The sequence below is a fragment of the Callospermophilus lateralis genome, chromosome 3 (genome assembly GCF_048772815.1).
Source record: "Callospermophilus lateralis isolate mCalLat2 chromosome 3, mCalLat2.hap1, whole genome shotgun sequence".
Taxonomy (NCBI): domain Eukaryota; kingdom Metazoa; phylum Chordata; class Mammalia; order Rodentia; family Sciuridae; genus Callospermophilus; species Callospermophilus lateralis.
In genome coordinates this window covers 4018988-4037910 of record NC_135307.1, presented here as the reverse complement: position 1 = coordinate 4037910, position 18923 = coordinate 4018988, and the positions used below count along the sequence as shown (strand labels likewise).

The window sequence follows — 18923 nt, the reverse complement described above, 5'->3', positions numbered from 1 at the left end:
GGCCCTCTGTTCTCTCCTAGTCCCAGTGCTGACTTCCAGGACCAAGGCGCACTTCCTCCACAGCCTTCCTTCTAAAAATAGCCCACCCCCAAAAGGGGAGAGGTGTGCGGGGCGGGGTTGGGGGGAGGAGGCAGCGTTCTCCCGTGAGCCTGCTCTGATATTAAATGCTCTGATATTAAACACGTGGGGCCAATTTGGGCCCAGGATGTCCCCATGTGCCCTTCTCACGTCCTTCGGGATCCTCCCTGTCCCCCGCCCTCTCCGTGGGGTCAGGAGCCCGGGACAGAGACGGGGGAGCGAGAGCCTGGACCTGGTGGGGGCGGTGGAGCGGGAAAGGGGGCAGACATTTCGCGGGAAGTATTGCGACACCCGGGCTGTGGGGTGAGGAAGCCCGGCAGGCAGAGCGCCTGTGCCGTTTACTAAGCTTGAACCCGCACCGGTCGGCTCGGAGGCAGGGACTGTTGCAGCCGTGTAAACACGACCTGGCTACGTCCCCACAGCGGTCAGACAGTGGGGCTCCGACGGAATGCCAGGTCGACCGAGAGGCCCCCACGACATCACTCTGCAGCTCACCGTCTATCAGGGCACTCCGAGGCCCCAGCACGCGCCGCTCGAGTCAGGGTGCGGGGTCCCAGCACACGAGGCCCCAGACTGACCACTGCCCTCGCGCGGAGCGCAGCGGACATGGGCGGGGCGGAGCCAGAGGCTGCCCCGCCCCTCCCGTGGTCCCGTCCCCAGCGCGAGGCCACGCAGTATCATTCTGCGGCTCCCCCTGGCGGTCACCAGGGCCACTGTACCGTGCGTTCTGAGGTGGGCGCCCAATGCTCTGCAATATTCGCAGGACGGATGGAGACTCAGAGCGGGCACTATCCCTGCCATGCCCTGCAGCCGGTGGAGGAGTGGAAGATAAAATCAGGGGCTCCTGACCTCAGATCGGGCTCCACTCTGGACCCAGAACAGTGTAGGTGGTTTGACGCCTCTGGCATCTGAATTCTGCTGTCACTGCCTGACTCCAAAAGAACCCTAGGACAGGCAGGCAGCTGGTGGTGAGGGTCCTTCTCCCCACCCTCCCCTACCTAGGAGCCAGGTCCTCAACTGAGGTGAGTCCCTTTGGTCCCCCCAATAACTCCACTTTATGGAGCAGTAAACCGAGACTCAGGAAGTGCCCCTGCCGGAGAGGCAGGGAACTGGAATTGTGTTCTGTGCATGGCCCCAGCCATGCTTCTCCCTCTCAGTTGCTCCCTGCTCTGCCTTCTGACCCCTGCCAGGCCAGTCCTGTGCCCCAGCCTCCCCTGAGACAAGGCAGGGACTTTTCTACAGGGATTTTACTGGGAAAGTTAGGGGGAAACAACATGGAAACAGAATAAAAGAACAACCATAAGTTGGAAAGTGGACCCAGGCCTGGGGTGTCACTGGGAGCTTGAGAGCAGGCCCCAGGTCCTGGGCACCACCAGCTGTTCAGGCCCCTAGGACTTGAGTGAAAATGACCCATAACAAGAGGTCCAGGGGCCCTGATATAACCTGGCTGCACTCATCTTGGGCCCCTACCCCCACCCCTCTCTTTTGGTACAGGGGATTGAACCCAGGGGCATTAACCACTGATTCACATCCCCAGCTCTTTTTTATATTTTATTTAGAAACAGGGTCTCTCTGAGTTGTTCACGGTCTCAATAAGTTGCTTAGGCTGGCTTTGAACTTGAGATCCTCCTGCCTCAGCCTCCTGAGTTGCTAGGATTACAGGTGTGAGTCACTGCCCCCCGGCTCTTGCCCTGTGTCTTGAGTTGTGCTAATTCCCTCTCATCTCTCATTTCCTCTAACTGTTGGGGACCAGAGGGCAAGCCAGGCAGAGCTGGGAGCACAGGACCACAAGCCTGCTGTGTTCCTTGGAGGCTGGAACTGCGACTCTTCCCACTCCATAGAGGGGACCCAGGGCTCAGGAGCTAGGATAGCAAGAGGCCTATCTGGAGGAGTGCTGGTATCTTTGGATCTGAAATGGCCTGTCTGCAGATGCCAGGGCAGCATCCTGGGTACCTTCCAGTTTGCTATGGACTGAATATTGTCCTGCCGCAGTCTGGCTGGGCACAAAATAACCGAGCCACCACAAAAACTTATAGATTCCAACAGCAATTCATTATTCCTGAACTCTCACTGGCCCTCTACAAGCACGTTCTGGGAAAAATACACTGCCTCCACTGGGCTCTGCGCTAATTCTCTCAGAATCCCTCGAGAACTCCACGGGAACTCCAGGAGCAGGCGCCTGAGGCAGCAGGATATGCCCTATTCCCAGCAGGGTCCACCCTAAACCTGGAACCACCCTAATCCAGCAGGATCCACCCTAAACCCAGAGCCACCCTAATCCAGCAGGATCCACCCTAAACCTGGAGCCACCCTAATCCCTGAGCAGTGTCACCTTTCAAACCAAAACTCTCTAACATTCATGCAATGTCACTGCAAATGACCTGGGTCCAAGGCAAGCCCATTTCCACAATGGAGAGTCCTCCCTATAAGCAACATTGGGTAGGCTGACAAGGAAATTGCCATGCGTCATTCCTACTTGGCTATGGCTCTCAGCATTGTCCCCCCAATTTCATATGTTGAAATCTTAACCCCAGAACATCAAAAGGTGACCTTATTTGGAGATGGGCTCTTTAAGAAAGTAAATAATTAAAATGAGGTCATTAGATTGGGCCCTTATCCAATAGAAAAAGGAAATTGACACAGACATGCACAGAGTGAAAACCAGGTAAAGGTGCTGGGAGAAGGCGGCCACCTACAGACCTTCGAGGAGAGAAACCGGCCCTGCTGCATCTTGGCCTTATCCCTGGTCTGCAGAGCTGTGAGAGAATAAACTGTTTAAGTCCCCCAGTCTGTGGTGCTTTTGCATGGTGACCCTGGGACACTAACACACTCAGCATCCTGCCTGGGACAGCTAGCTGGTTCCAGTCCAGGGTGGGACAGGCCAGAATCTGTCCTCCTTGGATTTTCCCTGATTTTCTTTCTTAGGACGCTTGCTTGGAATCCCCCTGGGAAGGGGTGGGGGCTTCCTCCTCCAGGAGGGCTCTGTGACCCTCCCCACAAAATGCCTTCGATCTGACTTGATGTGGAAGAGTGGGGCCCTTGTCCCTTGGCATCAGGCTCAGCCATACCTCTGCAGTTGTACTGCCCCCGGCCCAGACACTGCCCCTCCTCACTCCTCAGGAATGGAGGGGACAACTACTCCATGGGTGTCCCTGTGAGTGCAATTTTTTCTCTCGTCCTGGGCTGGGAATAGAACCCAGGGACTCCCTAACCTAGCCGGGCAAAAGTTTCTGCTCTGGCTTTCGGCCACAGCAGGGTGCAAGGGGCCTTGGGATGAATTTGATGGATAGGCCTGGTGCTGGAGCCCCTTCCCTCAAGGTAGGTGTCCCGAGTCAAGGCCTGTGCCCCTGGCCTCTGGACACAGGAGGGGTTGGTAGCTGTCCCTGCTAGCATTCACCCCCACTGCCTCAGTCCAGGTCCCAAGAATGGCCCTCTCTCCCTTCCCTCCAGAGGCCCCTGGCCCGCTGCCTCTGTCTCAGCTTGCCAGGGGGATCAAAGGTTGGAGTGATTGCCTCTGAAAAAGGGCGGGACTCTTTTGAAAGTGAAAGTATGGGGTCTGGGTTGAGGATGGGGTGGGGGTGGGGCCCAGTGGGCCTGGGCGGTGCTGACCGCGTGGCTGGGAAGTCCCAGCTGTTGGTCATTCGGGCTGTTTTGGAGGTCCCAGGCCTGGACCTGTCTCTCAGGGTCTCACTCGGTCGGCTTTTCCAGGGCACCGTCTGCCTGGGCTCAGTGTCTGCTCCCTCAGGTATGTCCTGGTTAGGTGGGGCAGAAGGGCGGACAGGAGCTGCAGATAGCTGGCAGGAACTCAAGGGACTGAAACCACTGCAGCTCTGCTAGTGGCCTTCCAGCCCAGGCTGGCTGGGCCACAGTGCCCGCTCAGCCACAGGGACTCATCCGCCCTCATACCCAGGCAGTCACACACACAAGCAGAAAGCACAGAGACACATGCACAAGACATGAAGGTGTTCATGAAATGCAGACAGACACAGGTGGACCCTGGAGAAAGCCTCCTGGAGCCCCCTGAGGCACACACCTACTGAACAGTCACACACAGGAGACAGGCCCACGTGCAGACATGCAAAGCTCACATACACTAAGTGTGGACATATCCCCAGACTCACACCATACCTTAGATCCACTTATCCATTTTCCCTGGGCACCTGCCCTGTACCGGCCCTGGCTGGGGGCTGGGTCAGGTCTATTCCCTGCTCCGCAGGCTCCTGGTCACAGGCAGAGACATCCCAGACTATGTACCTGCCCCTTAGTCATGGAGATGGTGTGGCCAGGGCTGGGACTGGACCCACAACAGGAGGTGCTGACTGTGTCCTGGGGTTCCTCAGAGGAGGAGCCTCTTCTGCTAAGCCTGAAGGAGCAGGCAGCTGGAGAAAGTGTGGCCGAGGTCACAAGTCTGTGCAAAGGTGTGGAGGAGTGGTGAGTGCTTCTGGGGTCAGAGTGGTAACAGGGTGGGGCGGAGCAGGAGGGGCAGTTAGGAAGGGCCTCGATGCCAAGCTAAGGGGGAGGTTGTTCTTCAGGGTGATGGCAGCCTGGGAGCGTTCTGGTTTTTGGCTACCGTGAAGGGGGCCTTTTTGTCCTCACCCCCAGCCCGGTACTGGAGATTAAACCCTGGCATTCTGCCACTGAGCTATACCCCCAGCCCTTTTTATTTTATTTATTTATTTATTTATTTTAAATTTTGAGACAGAGTTAAACCAAGTTTCCCAGGGCGGCCTCAAACTTGTGATCCTTCCTCAAGTCACTGGAAAAACAGACTTTTTTTTTTTTTTTTTTTAATTTAGTTCTGAGAATTGAACCCAGTGCCTCACATGTGTGAGAAAAGTGCTCTACCACCGAGCTATAACCCCAGCCTGGAAAAAAAGACTTTTAAGTGCTTTTTTTTTCTTTTTCTTTTGATACTGGGGATTGAACTCAAGGGTGCTCTACCATTGAGCTACATTCCTGGTCCTTTATATTTTTTATTTTGAGTCAGGGTCTCACCAAGTTGTTTAGGGTCTCATTAAACTACTGAGGCTGGCCTCCATCTTGCAAACCCTTTTGCCTCAGCCTCCTTGAGTCCCTGGGATTATAGATGTATGCCACTGTGCCTGGCTTTAAGTGACTTTTTTGGGGAGTACTAAGGATTGTACCTAGGGGCATTTTATCACTGAGCCACATCCCTAGCCCTTTTTATTTTTTATTTTGAGATAGGGTCTTGCTAAATTGCTGAGGGCCTGGCTAGATTACTGAGGCTGGCTTTGAATTTGTGATCCTCTAGCCTCAGCCTCCTGAGTCCCTCGGATTACAGGTGTGTGCCACTGCACTTGGCTCAAATGACTTTCTTAAAGTGTGTTTTTCTAATAGGCTTTGCTGGGTGTAGGAGAGCTACTGATTGTATTTCCAAAATCAATCCATGAAACTTACCCACCAAACTCTTCTGTTAGCTCTCATTATTTTCAGTCTCAGATTTTCTAAGCCGATAATCATATCACCAGTGAATGACAGTTTTATCTGTTTCTCCCTAATATTTATAGTTATTATTTATTTTTTCTTGCCTTTTTGCCCGAATTAGTTCTTCTAGGCAAACAATTTAGAATAGTAACGAGAACAGACATCCTTGTTCTTTCCCATGTTCTCAGACTTCCCTCTTGCAAGGAAAGCTTTCTAGGCAGGTTGGGGTTTCAGCAAGGCCTCCCTTCTGCTCCAGGAACCCAAGGAGTTCAGGACGGAGAGTGATTAGGAGGCTGTGATGAGGTGGAGGGGGATGGCAGGTGGGAATTGGGGGGCACTTCGGGGCCAGGTCACAGTGGCCACTTCTGAGCTTTAAAAGATGTATTGGCCCTTCCCAGGGTGGGTGGGGAAAAGAGGGCGCAGTGAGCACTGAGGGTTGACTGAGGACCAGAGCTGCTGTAGAGGGAAGGTCTAGAAGAGAGGCTGGGGTTGGGGAGGGAGGGAAAGCACAGACTTGAATTCTCAGTTACAACCCGGCGACCAGGGTGGGAGTTCCCATGATTGTGTCTTCTGTGTGACTTTAGTCCCCTGCCACTGGCCCTGCAACAGATGTGGCAGCCTGACCTAGAGAGTGTGTGGTTCAGGGCCCAGGGCTCAGGCTGGCCTGGGTCTGAAGGACCTTAGAGCTCAGCCAGTGTGGATCCGTCAGGGAGCTAGGGCACAGAAGTTGGGCCTCCCTGGATGCTCAGCACAGTACGGACAGGGAAACAGAAGGAGAGTCAGAGAGAGGCCCCATGGCCATGTTGGGCAGGCTCAGGGGAGAGGCCCAGCTAGAGTAGGGGTGGGGGCCCACAGGTCAGCCCAGAGGGCACCAGGGTGGCACCTGGCCAGACCAGCCTAGGGTTGAGGGGGCACCCCTTACACTGAATGGTTCACTCTTTTTCTAGACTGTGCTCTGGGGTGGTAGGGAAGGGGAGATGGACAGAGAGTGCAGGTCAGGAAGGAGGGCCACGTCACTGCAGGGATAGTCCTGAGTGCCCACTGGACAGTCAGATGGTGAGGGCACATCACACAGCACCATTGGAGGAGTCTTGGAGGTGAGGGTGCCCTCAGCTCCTGAAACTCAGGTCAGAATTGGTGGACAGAGGAAAGGAGGTTAGGGGGACGACCCTGAGGGACAGCCTGGAGGCTGACATTCAGGGAGACAGAAGGGAGGCCTATAAGACTGGATGGGCTGGAGCCAGAGAAGGTTCAGTCCAGAAAAGTCTCAGGGTTGGCTTGAGGGCACTAGGGAGCCATGGAATGGCTTAAAGCAAGGAATGATCCCTTTGGACCAGGAAGGTCAAGAATTTTGGGGGAAGCTGCTGGGAGTTTCAGGGTCCCTGGTGCTGTTGTTGCAGGCTGAGGGGCCCTCTGGGCTCTGGTTTGGGACAGGAGTGCTTGAGGAGGCTCAGGGAGCCCCAAGCCTCTGCCTGTTGACCTTCCTTGAGATCCACCTGCTCAGCTGTCCCACCTTACCCTAAAATCCATCCCTGGGCTCCCTGGGAGAGAACTGCTAAGTCTGACCTCTCTCAGGACACCCTTGTCCTCTATGGGGTCCTCTGCCAGAGAGCTCCGCGGGCAGAACCCTGAGGTCCTGGTGCTGCAGGATGAGGACTGCTCCCTGTTTCCAGGCAGACCTGGCTCAGCCCTGGCTCTCCCACCCCTGAGCCTATGGCTTGAGGCAAGAGCCAGCCGTGGGCCTCAGGCTCCTCTCTTGTGATGTGAGGCAAATGAATCCAGCAGCCTTGTTGTCTAGGGGACCTGATCTGTGTCAGGCATTGGGCTGTGTCAGTTTGAGCTGTAACTGGCTCTTTTGTGCTTTTGCTCTGTGGGCACCACACCCCCCAAGCCAGGTACTGAGGGGACCCAGGAAGAGGAGAGGGGAGGTTGGTTAGATCCTTGCCATGCATGGATGAAGTCTGAGTGGGGCAGGGTCCCTGAACCCTGGCTCCAGAGGAGGATGGTGACCTGTGGCCGGGGTGGGGCGATAAGGTCCCCATCAATCACCTGTGTCTGTTTCCCTCAACTGGGCCTTCTTCCAGCTGCCCATTGGCCCTCTGGATCCTGGAGGAAGGTAGGTGTCAGCTGGCCCTGAACAGAAACCTTGCTGTAGGACATAGGGGTGGGTGAGGGTCAGGGCGAACTGAGGCCCAAGGAGGGGCAGTTCTAGCCTGGTGCCACTCAGAGGTCTTGTGCTGGCTCCAGCCGGGGCTTTGCTTGGTGCCTGGGGTGATGGGTAGCCCTTGGGAGCAGCTGTGGGCTCTGCTGTGGGCTGTAACTTCAGTACATCCATCCAGCCCTTCTTTTGACCTCAGTTTCTCCAAGGATAAAGTGATACCTTACTAGCCCAAACCCTCCCCCACCCTGCCCGGTTGCACAACAGGGTAGGTGGAAGGTCCCAGCCTGCAGCCTGCCTGCTGGAGAGCTAGCTCCCTCTACTCTCCCACCCCTAACTTAGCCTAAAGCCAGAAAAGCAAACATCCTGGCTAGGTTCAGGCTGAAAGGGGATGTGGTAGAGCCTTGCAGAGGGTGGTATGTGTGCCCCATACCATTGGGACCCCCACCTCACTCTCTGTGGTGGAGATGGGGGAGGGGAGTGGGCCATACAGTGGGTGGGAAACAACATGGAAACCCTTTCCACCCCCTGTTAAATATAAACCCGAGGCCCCTCCCACCATCCTTCCCTTTAGGCTGTGTGGTCTCGATAAGCAGCAGGGTGGCTTAAGCCAGTGCCCTCAAGCCTCACAGCACCTCTCTCCAGCTCAGAAGTAAAAGGCATAGACTCCCGTGGGGGTCCCTACCTCATCTTTAAGCAGAAGAAGTCTGGATTTTCAGGTGGAAGGGGTTAGGCAGTAAAGGGGCTGGTGGAGGGAGGGAGAGGGGGATTTGGGGTCTCAGAACCTACAGTACCAAAGTCCCAGATGTGGTTGCTGGGCCCTGCCCTTCTGTGGGCTGTGGAATGGACTAGGCCCCAGAATCTGCATGTTCCACCCCCCCACCCCCCCAATTCTGGTGGGAAGGGCTGGTCTGGAAGGCTGAATTGCTGTTGGGCATGGGGGTAGGCATTCTGTGGGGTGGTGGCAGGGAAAGCTTCCTAGTGGCCTGCTAGTAGCCCAGGTAGTTGCCTGCTGACATTTCCTTTTGGACAGACTGAGGGTTGCTGCTTCCAGGAAGGTTGACAGGGGCCCTGGGTCTGGTCAAGTCCCATGGGGCTCCCAAGGGTTCTGTGTCTGTTCCCTGAGGCTGGGAACCCTGCGGGCCTCCTGAATCTCCTTCTCATCCCCAGTTCTCCTGCTGCCAAGATGCTATCACCACGGACAGTGACCCCTGGGCCAGAGCTGCAGAGCCCCAAGGAGCCTGAGCTGAAAACCCAGACCCCAGCTCAGGGTACTGGGCAGATCAGCAGTGGAAAGGAGCCCAACGCCCACCATGAGGATACCACAAGGCCAGGCCTGGACACCCTGAAGCGGGCCTTCTCCTGGGCAAGCCAGAAGGCCTCTCAGGCCTCCAAGGAGGACCAAGGCCGGCTCAGGCGAAGCTCCCTGTTCCGGTCTTTCCGGCGTACTCCAGATGAAGGTCGAGCTGCTGGCCACTCCCAGGGGGCTGCTATGGCAGAGGAGCCCTGTGTGTTCACAGATGGTGTCAGCCAGCAGGCATCCACCCGGGTGGGGCCTGGGGACCTGGAACCTGAGGCAGGTGAGGGTCTCACTGACAACACTGAGCAAGAGAGGAAAATGAACCAGAGGAGGCAGCTGCTGAGCCAGGGCTTCCAACAGCCTCTCCTTGAGGCCCAGCTCCCTCAAACCCTGCCTTCTGCACAACCTCACTTCAGGTTCTTAACAGTGTCTTAGGTGAAGCTCCCACTAGGCAAATGAGAAAAGTGAGGCTCACTTTAAGTGGCTTCCTTCCAGCCACACAGCTGGAGAAGCAGAGAAATGAGATTTGAACCAGGATTTGCATGACTACAGAAGCCTCTGCACAGATGTTCACAGCCTGGTTCCTGGTCAAACCAGGGCCGTTCTCAAGGCACCCACCCTTTCTGATTAGGGAGTCACAGAGGGTGTAGAGGAGGCTCTGGGACTGCCCAGAGGAGGACAAATTGGACCCTGAAGGAAGGATCCAGGTAGAAGAGGGCTCCTGGGTGTGGGGCTGGCGGGAGCCAAGCAGCCAGAAACATTGACTCTAGATGCTGGGGCAGAAGCCTGGGCATCACAGGACACATGCGGCCAGAGATCTGACCTATTATACTTGCCATCTGGGCTGCACATGAGGCCACTAGGGCTAGCTCCACAGAGCTGGGGTGGGGTGGGAGCAAGGAGGAAGGTATGAACTGCAAGTGGGGAGGGCAGAGACTGGTCCAAATTGCTCTTTCCAGTCAGGGTCTCCGGTCCTATTTCTACCAATGTGATTATGAGCAAGGGCTCCTGGCAGGGGAGGCTGCCTGTGAAGGTTTTCAGCTGGGCCCAGGGGGTTGGAGAGAGGGACTGGGCTGCCCTGGGCAGGATTTGACAGGGACCTCCAGGTCTCTGTTCAGCCCAGGGTCCTGGGGTGGCCCATCTCACTACCCCTCTTGTCATCTGCCCTTACAGAAGGCAAATCTGTGGCTGACCTCATCACTGAGCGGCAGCTGGTAGCAGCTTTCGAACAGCTCCGGTACCTGGAGACAAAGCTGGTAGCAGAGAAAGCCTCTCGCACCTTTGAGCAGGACCCCACCGCCTTTGCGCGGCGTGCCATGGACGTGTGCCTACATTACGATGGGCTGGCGGCGGAGATTGGCGCCATCGTGCGCGAGACATTGGGTCCCGAAGGCATAGACCAGGCCGCGCTTGTTGAAGTGGCCCGGCTGGTGCGCGCTGAAGAGGAGGCCCACCCGGCGCTCCCAGCCGACGGCGACTTCCTGCGCACACCCCGCCACTGGCGCCAGCACTGGGAGGACGCGGTGCGGCGCAGCGCGCAGGAGCGAGTGCAGCAGTCAGACGCCGGGCTGACTTCTGAGCCTGACAAGGACGCTTCCGACCTAGCCCAGCTTCTGGCAGAGCTTGGTGGCTTGGTTCGACGCGATCTGCAGAAGGTGCGGCTGGTGGTGCAACCGGCTTACGCAGCCGCCGGCTTCCCAGCGTGGGAAACCTACCTCCGCGCCTTCCACAGCGCAGTGGCCCAACGCCTGCAGGAGCTCGCGCAAGCCGCCCGCGGCTGTGAGCAGCTCTACCTTCTGCTGGACTGGGCAGCCAATGTCTATGGCAGGTGAGGCCAGAGCCACTGCGCCACAGGGCGAGAAAGGACTCAACTGCCCAACGTGGAGGCCTTGGGAAACTTGCCCCGGGTTCCTTTCTTCTTCATTCCCTCCCTGGGAGAGAGCTGGTGAAACCCTCCCTGCCCCTCACAGGGACTTTGGCATTCTTTCCTTCCTGTTAGGCTGCGCTGTGACTCCCACCCCAGCCTTTCCTAGGTTCCCACTCCTGAGCAGCTTCCTGAAGCTGGAAAGTCTCCGTGGAGAGATTCCCATGGGGGCAGGGAGCCCAGTTAGAGGACTTATGCTAGTGCACAAGGTGCCTGTGTGTACCATAGAGAAAGGCACTTCTCCAGGCAGGACACCCCTATGGGTTCACAGCGCTCAGTGTAGGCTGACCCCCACTTTCCCCATCAGATGGGAACCCAAGTGCAGGGTACAGCCTGTTGAGGGTTCCACCTCTAGCTCTGAGATGTGATGGGGGCGGATTACCTCTCAGAACCAATGGTTCCCAGCATCAGAGGCAGGGATGCCTGGGGAAGAAGGCTGCCTGAAAATCCTGGGTTCCTTAAATTGCTGTATTGACCTCAGGCTGGTACCAGCCCCTCTCTGGTGTGGGTTGGATGGAGATGGGTCCCTGAGCTGTACTCTGTGTGTGTGTTGCTTAGAGCCTAGTCTTGGGTGTAGGCCAACCATGAGGGTAGAGGTCACCACTGAGGCAGCCTGGCAGAGGTCCATTTGGACATCTCTTTAAGCATTCAGAGCAGGCACAGCTGCTGGAATGCCAGGAAATCCAGCGGTCAGAAGCTTCCGGGGGAGGGAGGTAGTGGCATGCACCCCTAGAGGGCAGGGGTGGTGGATGGGGATGGAATGTGTGAACAGAAATCCAAGCTCAGGGCCCTGCGCAATACCTTTATACTGTGAGCCTATTGTAAGGGGGGACTCCCTGCAGCATTGGAGCCCAACCCAGGCCAGCACCCCCACTTGATGTTTTTCCAGCCCTGACTTCCTGGGCGCCCCGGACCTGGCACTGCTCACGGAACCGCTGCCCCCACTCCTAGCGCCTGACGTGTGGGCTCGACTGGAGAGCGACTACACCAGTTTCTTGGAGGTAATGCCAGTCGGGCCTGGATCCAGGGGCAGGATCCTGGGGGAGGGTGGTCCCAGGAGGGCGCAAGAGGGGTTCTGGAGGCGGGTGGGGGGGTGGGGGACAGAACCCCCTCCCGGAAGGGTCTCACCGTAGCCTTATCCTTCTCCCCAAAGACCAAGATCGCAAGCTGCTTCGAGAGTATCCTGCAGCTGGAGCAGAATCGCTGGGCAGCCGGGGAAGCCCCTGAGGTGCTTCAGGGCCTCTACCATGCATCCCTGTCCATTGATGTCCACATGGTGGGCCTGGGAGGAGACGGGGGTGGGGGGAGGCGGGCAGTGTCGGGGGGAGTCGTGGAGAGGGGCTTGTGTTCAGACCTTAGGCCCGAGGTGGGACCCCAGAGCTATCATATCCAGTGCTAACCATTCCTGCCTATTAAACGGGAGCCTGAGGCCCCGGTGGGGTGGGACCAGGGACCCCTGGGGCACATGGCTAGGCTGGGGTACAGCTCCTGATTGACTGGTGGACCACGCGTGGGGAGTTGACCTTCAGGTTGGGCCCTCATTAAAGCTGGAGCCGTCCTGTAATCCCAGTGGCTCAAGAGCTGAAGCAGGAGGATTGCAAGTTCAAGGCCAGACTCAGCAATTTAACGAGGACATAAGCAACTTAGTGAGACCGTTTCAAAATAAAAAATAAAAAGGCCTGGGATGTGGCTCAGTGGTTAAGGACCCCTGGGTTTAACCTCCGGTACAAAAAAAAAAAAAAAAAAAAAGCTGGAACCGTGACTGTGAGGCAGAGCGGGGTGGGCTGGAGACATCATAGGGCCAGAAGCATCCGGGCATCCGGGCATCCGGGTTGGGGCCCCGACCGCGCTTAACTCAGCGTGGCTCGCAGCTGGTGGCGGAGCATGTGAAAGCAGCCGGCGCTATCTCCGCGGAGCTGGAAGCCACCACCCTGCGGATCTGCGCGCGGGCGCTGCGCCTGTTCCTGCCCAGGTGCGTGCGCGTCCTCGGCCAGAGTCAGGTGGATGGAATGGTGGGGCCAGGAGTGGGCGGCGTCCACCCTGTGGACTCAGGATGCAAGAGTCCAGTGGGAGGGAGAGACCTTCATCTCAGTTCTTGAAGTTTGGGCGGGGGCCCGAGGTCATAGAGCAGCCGGGAGTGATCCCCAAGGCGTCTGCGTACCCTGCCCCCCAGGTTTGAAAAGTCTTTTCTGGAGTCGGAGGCGGTGAGCGAGCCGCACCTGGGCGCCTACATTAACGCCTGCGAGGAGCTGAGGTAGGTCTCTCTAGCTCTTCCGCAGGAGCACTGCCCAGCTTGGCCAGCAGAAGGCGCGCGAGCTTTGGAAACCCTCCGGGAGGCCGCCAGTGATGGAGAGAGGAGCTGGGACCCGGGCGTGGAGGGCGCTCCCGGAGTGTGAATTCCGGAGGCTCTTAAGACCTGAAGGAGCCCCGGCTCCTGCCATGCTGACCTCATTCAGCCCGGCCGAGCTGGGGCCCTGAGAGGGATGCCGGAGGGCTTAGCGATGATCAGTGGCCAAGGAGGCCCACTGCCCTAGTCGCAGGGCTGTTTTTTCTCCCTTCGTCCCAGCCAGACTTCTTCCTTTGGGGGTGCACCCCATCCTCAGAGAAGCCCTCCCTGACACTCCGCCCTAGGCTGTGCTGTCTGGGGTCTGGGCCCCTCTATTCCCAGCGCAGGGAAAGCCCTCCCTGAGGGATGGACGGACTGCTTCTGTGCCTCCAATTCCACTGTGCCTTGGTGTCTTCCCACTGCAGAGGGCAGACTCTGGGCCACCCGTCGGATCCCAGTCTGTCGCTGGCTAGCTGTGCACCTCTTTCCTCATCTAGGGTGGGACCAGAGCATCTGCTCTCTAGAGCTGTGGGAACTCCGTCTTCTTGTGGACACTTGAGATGTGCCAGTCATGTGTGTGCTCTACCCACCTAATGCCATTCTTCCAGAGGGTCTTGAACCCACCTACCAGTGGGGAAGTGGAGGCTCTGGAAATGACCCTTGTCCACTGTTGTAACCAGTGGGTGGTGAAGCCAGGACATGAACCAGGCCTAGCTGAGTCCATGATGGTGATGAGACACTACTTCTCCAAGACAGAGTGTATCTGTCTGTCTGTCTCTGTCTTGTTGCTGAGGGTGGAACCCAGGGCCTCACACTACCAGGCTGCTCCTCAGTACTGAGACCCTGGGGGCTCATGGCCAGGGAGCAGTCTCCACCCCTTGGTAGGCAGTGACAGAACTTCAGCCTGACATGCTGTTCCTAGTCTGTGGGGCCTGGGTGTAGCCTGACCCTCAGTTTCCTTCAGCAGGAAATCATGAAGTTCAGTGGAGGGTCTCTACCCAGCATGGTTGTGTTGCACTGTCCCATCACCAAGGGATAGGGGAGTTTCTCTTCCTGCTTCCCAGCAGGTGTGATCTATTCCCTGGAGTCTGGGGCCCAAGTCCCAGAGCTGCCAGAGGGAAGCTGGTCTATCCCTTCTATGATTGGCTCCTAGGGCTTGCACTATGCAGCTCCAGGGACCATCCTTCACACTATAGTCTAAATGAATGGAGCTTGTACAGTTCCCAGCATACAGGGGTGTGTGCTGGGTCTTGTTTCCCAGCCACTCCCCCATGGCCATCTCTTCACTTGTCTTGGACCTTCCCAGGACCAGTCTTCTGGCCAGGTTCCCAGGAACTCGAGAGGAGCTGGAGAAGCCGCTAGTGTCTTCTACCTGTAACTTCCAGAAGCACTTGCTCCAGGGCTTGCAGCATGATGTGCAGGTGAATGGGACAGCCCTTTCCTTCCTACTTGCCGTAGCCAGTAGGTGCCACCTATTCCATGGAGTCTGGGTCCATGTCCCAGCATTCATTTGAATGCAGTTTCAGGGCCCTGTGTTTTGGGGATGGGCAGGGCCCTGATGAGCTTCCAATTGAGCAGGGATATTTGGGAAACTCGCCCCTTCTGTTGACCTCTAAGAGGTCAGGATAGTGGGTCCAAGGAATCAGGCCTGGACCCTTCACCCTGACCCTCAAGTTGTCCCCAGGCACACCCTAAGCAGGATGGTCACTAAAATTCAAACCCTGCCACTAGAGCTTCTGCCTGGAGGAGGCATTCTGGGAAAGGCCCAGTGACACAATGGGTGGCTAGGAGACGGATGGCACAGGGAATCCAGCAGAAAAGGAGGTCAGGGATGGTGCATTGGGCTCACTCCCATTCCCCTCTGTTCCCAGCCACTCTTCAGGGCCCTAAGCACCAAGAGCTGGCTGACACAGGACACACTGCATCCCATCATGGACAAGGTGGTGGCCTTTGCCCACCACCTCAAGCATGTAACCCCAACACTGGCAAAGGTACTTGGAGGGGGAGGGCCCTGCAGGGTGTCCAGGGGCTGGGGTTGTTGACCCTGACCCTGTCCATGCCTGCCCAGGAGACTCTGCAGGAGGTGCACCGTTACATTGTCCGGGAGTACCTGGCACAGGCATTGAGGCCCCGTGAGCGGTTTCGGGGCGTGGAGCGTGTGAATGGCTCCCAGAAGATGAATCTGGATGCCCAGGCAATCAGTGACACCTTCCAGGGCCTGGTAGGAGCAGTATTCAGCCACCAGGCCCTCCACTAGCGCCTCCTATTATTTCTATTCTGCACTACAGAGAATCAGGTTGGGATTGGGAGAAGGGGCCTAGCACTCAGCTGGCCTTGGGCAGCAAAAGTTCTCCTCTGCATGCTCTATCAGGAGGGAGGGTGGCTGGGTGTTTGGGATCAGTGGGGCAGCTGAAGGGGACACTTTGCATACATGTGCAGTTACCTGGACTTTAAGGGAAGGAGCAAGGGTTGCAGCCCTATCTGATGGGCAAAGCCTCCTGGAGGCCCCTAAGCACTACAGACCCCGAGCCCTGGGAGCCCAGGCAGTCCCTGCTCCCCACGCACCCTTTATCTGGGTTGCTGACCCCTCACTCACAATGGTTCCCGGCAGCCCTTCCCGGTAGGGGCCTCAGTCTTCCCATCTGGGCAGAGACGGGAAAACACTTGTGCCGGAGGTAGGCAGGAAGGTGAATACTGTGTTGCAGATGCGACTTCAGTGCCCAGCCCTGTGTCCCTTCCAGCTGTGGGAAGGGACATGAGGCAGTCATATGGGGGACTGCTGCCAGGCGGTTGCAGGGCTAGCGGTGCACTAAAGGAGAGGCTGCAGGCAGGGGCTCCTGGGAGCGGTGGCCGGGCCCACACATATTTTCCTGTCTGCAAAGGGCTCTGAAGCCACATGGCTTAACCAAGCCATCCCTTGCCTGGCGGAGATCCTGGGTGAGAGTTACAAAGACGACATCCAACGGCACCTGGAGACACTCATCCAGAGCTACCCTGACATCAGGTTCGTAGCCCACCTGCGCCCCAACCAGGTTCCAAACTAGAGCCGGGAACTCTGAAGCTTGACATCTGCTCCCTCTCAAGAGTCTAGGTGGCAGGGCTGGGTATATAGCTCAGTTAGTGGAGTGCCTGCCTTGCACGCACAAAGCCCTGGGTTCAATCCCCAGAAAAACACACACACACACACACACACACACACACACACGGGTCTAGGTGGCAGTGGGTGGGCTGGTAACCAGCGGAGGGGGGAACTTGAACCCAGCTGGATCTGCGGACCTGCATGCGCCTTTGTGTGAGGACCGCATCCAGGGAGGCGCCTCTGACCCCTGGCCCTGGAACCAAGGCGAGCCCTTCCACTTATTCTCGACCCGAGTTCCGGTCAGTCTCAGGGCACCATCAGTCTCAGGGGCGGGGGTCATGCCTCGCCTCCCGCGATCCCCAGCCCGGAACAAGCCCCCTCTGAATGCCCCAGACTTCCATGGGCCAGAGGAGGAAGGCTTTGATGCAGGGGTGGGGGTGGGGAACTGTGAGTCATCGGAGCCTATGGAAATCCCGGTTCAGTGGCTTTGGAGATTCCAGGATGGGGAGGCTGCTGAAAGTCCCTGGCCCAGCCTCGTTCCTGGGTCTTGGCTGCTGTTCACGGTTGGAGTGACTGCCACATTACATCGATCCGGGGTTTCCCTCCAGCCCCTTCTCGCTGCATCCTCCTTACCTGCTGGGGGCAGTTCTGAGAGCCCCTCACTGTGATCTCGTGGGAAGGGGCAACTCACCATGTCTTTGGGCAGGAGTCTTCTGCCTCCACGGCGCCTCGCTCCTTGCTGCTGGCAGCGTGGACACCTTTCCCAGACCCCGAGGTCTCCTGGCCTGAACCCTACCTCCCACATTGCAGCCCATCGCCCCCTCCCTCCCTCACCACCAGCACCGTTTCTTGGACTGGTCTCCCGACTCCCTCGCTTTGCGCAGGGCCTTTCCTTGTGGGCATGACCCCTCCCCAGCGCGCCTGTTCCTGGCCCCTCCAGGCCCAGGTACCCTGCTCCTGCCCCCAGTCCCATGTTTCCACTTCCCTCCGGAGCCCCCTCCTCCTGTCCTGGGTCAGTCCTGGCCTCTCTGATGAGCTTCAGGAATGCTGAGTGATTCATGCTTCCTCCCCAGCCCAGGGGTTCCGTCAATTCCAGGTTGTTGGAGTGTCAAGGGGTGCAACTCTGCAATGAGGGCCCTTGTGTTTCTGCAGGCAAAACCACATACTGGCCATTCTGGCACTGCGCAGACTGCGCCGCCGTCGGAACCAGAGCCTCCTGCAGCGTGCCCAGGACCTGCTGAGGGCTACAGCTGAGGCTGGGGGCTCAGGGACCACTCAGGACCGCGTGCTCTTCGCGGAGATCGAGTTGTCTACTTTCAGGATCCAGCTGATCACTTGCATCCAGGGCTCCCTGGCCTGAGGGGGTCGTCAGGCTGTGGCACTTAGCTCCAGGCTAGTATTCCAGGCGGTCATTAGGCCCTGCCTCCAACTCTGAGGCCCAGAGTCCTGGAATCTTTGTCCTCAGCCAAGCTTGGCTGCTCAGCAGGGAGGCAAAGATGAAGATATTTCAGACATTTGTGGGGGAGAATATTGGAGTGGCAGAAGATCTCTTTACTGCAGCTGACCAGGGAGAGCTGCTCTGGTAACTATCCAGCACCATCACCACCCAAGTCTGAAAGTGTAGAATGGAGTATTTATTCTAAAAATAAATGTGAATTAAAATGGTGCCTCTCTACTGAGGGGGCAGGGCCAAGCTGGTTGGGAGTGGGAGACCTAGACCCATGCTCTCAGGGCCATGCTGGAAGGCTCCTTTTGGTGGGTGACCCTTTGCTACCTATCATATCAACAGAGAGACTGAGGCAGGCCCAGAACTGGGAAGGCGCCTGCCTGTGCTACAGGAAAAACAGGCCTCGACTATGGGACTCTGGGTCCATTTGTCTCGCTAAGTTGGCCTTGCCCTGTGGGGATGGGCACTGTTCTGCCTCATCCTAGGCAGGCCTAGGCTCCTGGGGGACAGGAACAGGCCAAGGCTTGTGGCTTGAAATATTTGGGTTACATGTGGCAGGGACTTTCCAGTAATGAAAGTTGTCAGGTTACTCTAGGGGGAGTGCTGCCCCTTGAGTGTGTGTCTGGGGGCGTGATCTGCAGGTGTCAGCAGCGGGAGAGCTTCCAGGAGAAGCTGCAGTGTGCCCTTGTGCATGCCCCTTCTCTCTGGAATTTGCCTGTACTCTGAGAGCCAGGCTGCCAGAGAACCTGCTGGCATTAGCAGTTGAGGCTTTCCGGGAAGGCTGAGAGCTAAGAGGAAGCTGAGACAAGCTACCTTAGATGCCCCTTCTCACAGCTCAGAGCCAGAACCTGATCTAGACCCTGGCTGGAGTTGGGCCAAGTAACTGAGGGTGGGCCAACATCCCAACAATGAATTTTTATCTCCTGAGGGCTTAGGTACTAGGTGAGTGGGGGATGCATCTCTCCCAGCTCCCCCTGGCCCCTCCCTGCTCTCTGGACAGCCAGGGGGGCAGTACCCAGGCAGATTCGCACTGGGACACAGAGCCAGGTCTGAGTCAGCTGGGGACCTGGGGCAAGTGGGCTGAGTGCCTTCAGCTTTTGGCCACCTCTGGGAGCAGTTGCCAGAAGCAGTCCCTGCTCCCCCATGGATGCACCAGGGCTTGAAGC

At 57.4% G+C, this 18923-nt stretch overlaps 1 protein-coding gene across 1 annotated transcript; it reads left to right on the top strand.

The window, feature by feature from the left end:
• The first annotated feature begins 8867 nt into the window (after positions 1 to 8867).
• Exoc3l4 (exocyst complex component 3 like 4) lies at positions 8868 to 17872 on the top strand. Its single transcript, XM_076847945.2, has 11 exons — positions 8868 to 9261; positions 10155 to 10809; positions 11795 to 11906; positions 12059 to 12181; positions 12777 to 12877; positions 13079 to 13159; positions 14538 to 14652; positions 15103 to 15222; positions 15300 to 15452; positions 16114 to 16235; positions 17463 to 17872. The coding sequence occupies exons 1-11, from the start codon at positions 8868 to 8870 to the stop codon at positions 17668 to 17670; spliced, it is 2184 nt and encodes a 727-aa protein (XP_076704060.1). The 3' UTR covers positions 17671 to 17872.
• Positions 17873 to 18923: the final 1051 nt, after the last annotated feature.

Bases quoted from the DNA above. Each gene is read 5' to 3' on its own strand.
- Exoc3l4 (XM_076847945.2), top strand. From the start codon at position 8,868: ATGCTATCACCACGGACAGTGACCCCTGGGCCAGAGCTGCAGAGCCCC. The intron at 15,223-15,299 runs GTACTTGGAGGG...ATGCCTGCCCAG, and splicing joins TAACCCCAACACTGGCAAAG to GAGACTCTGCAGGAGGTGCA. The intron at 16,236-17,462 runs GTTCGTAGCCCA...GTGTTTCTGCAG, and splicing joins CAGAGCTACCCTGACATCAG to GCAAAACCACATACTGGCCA.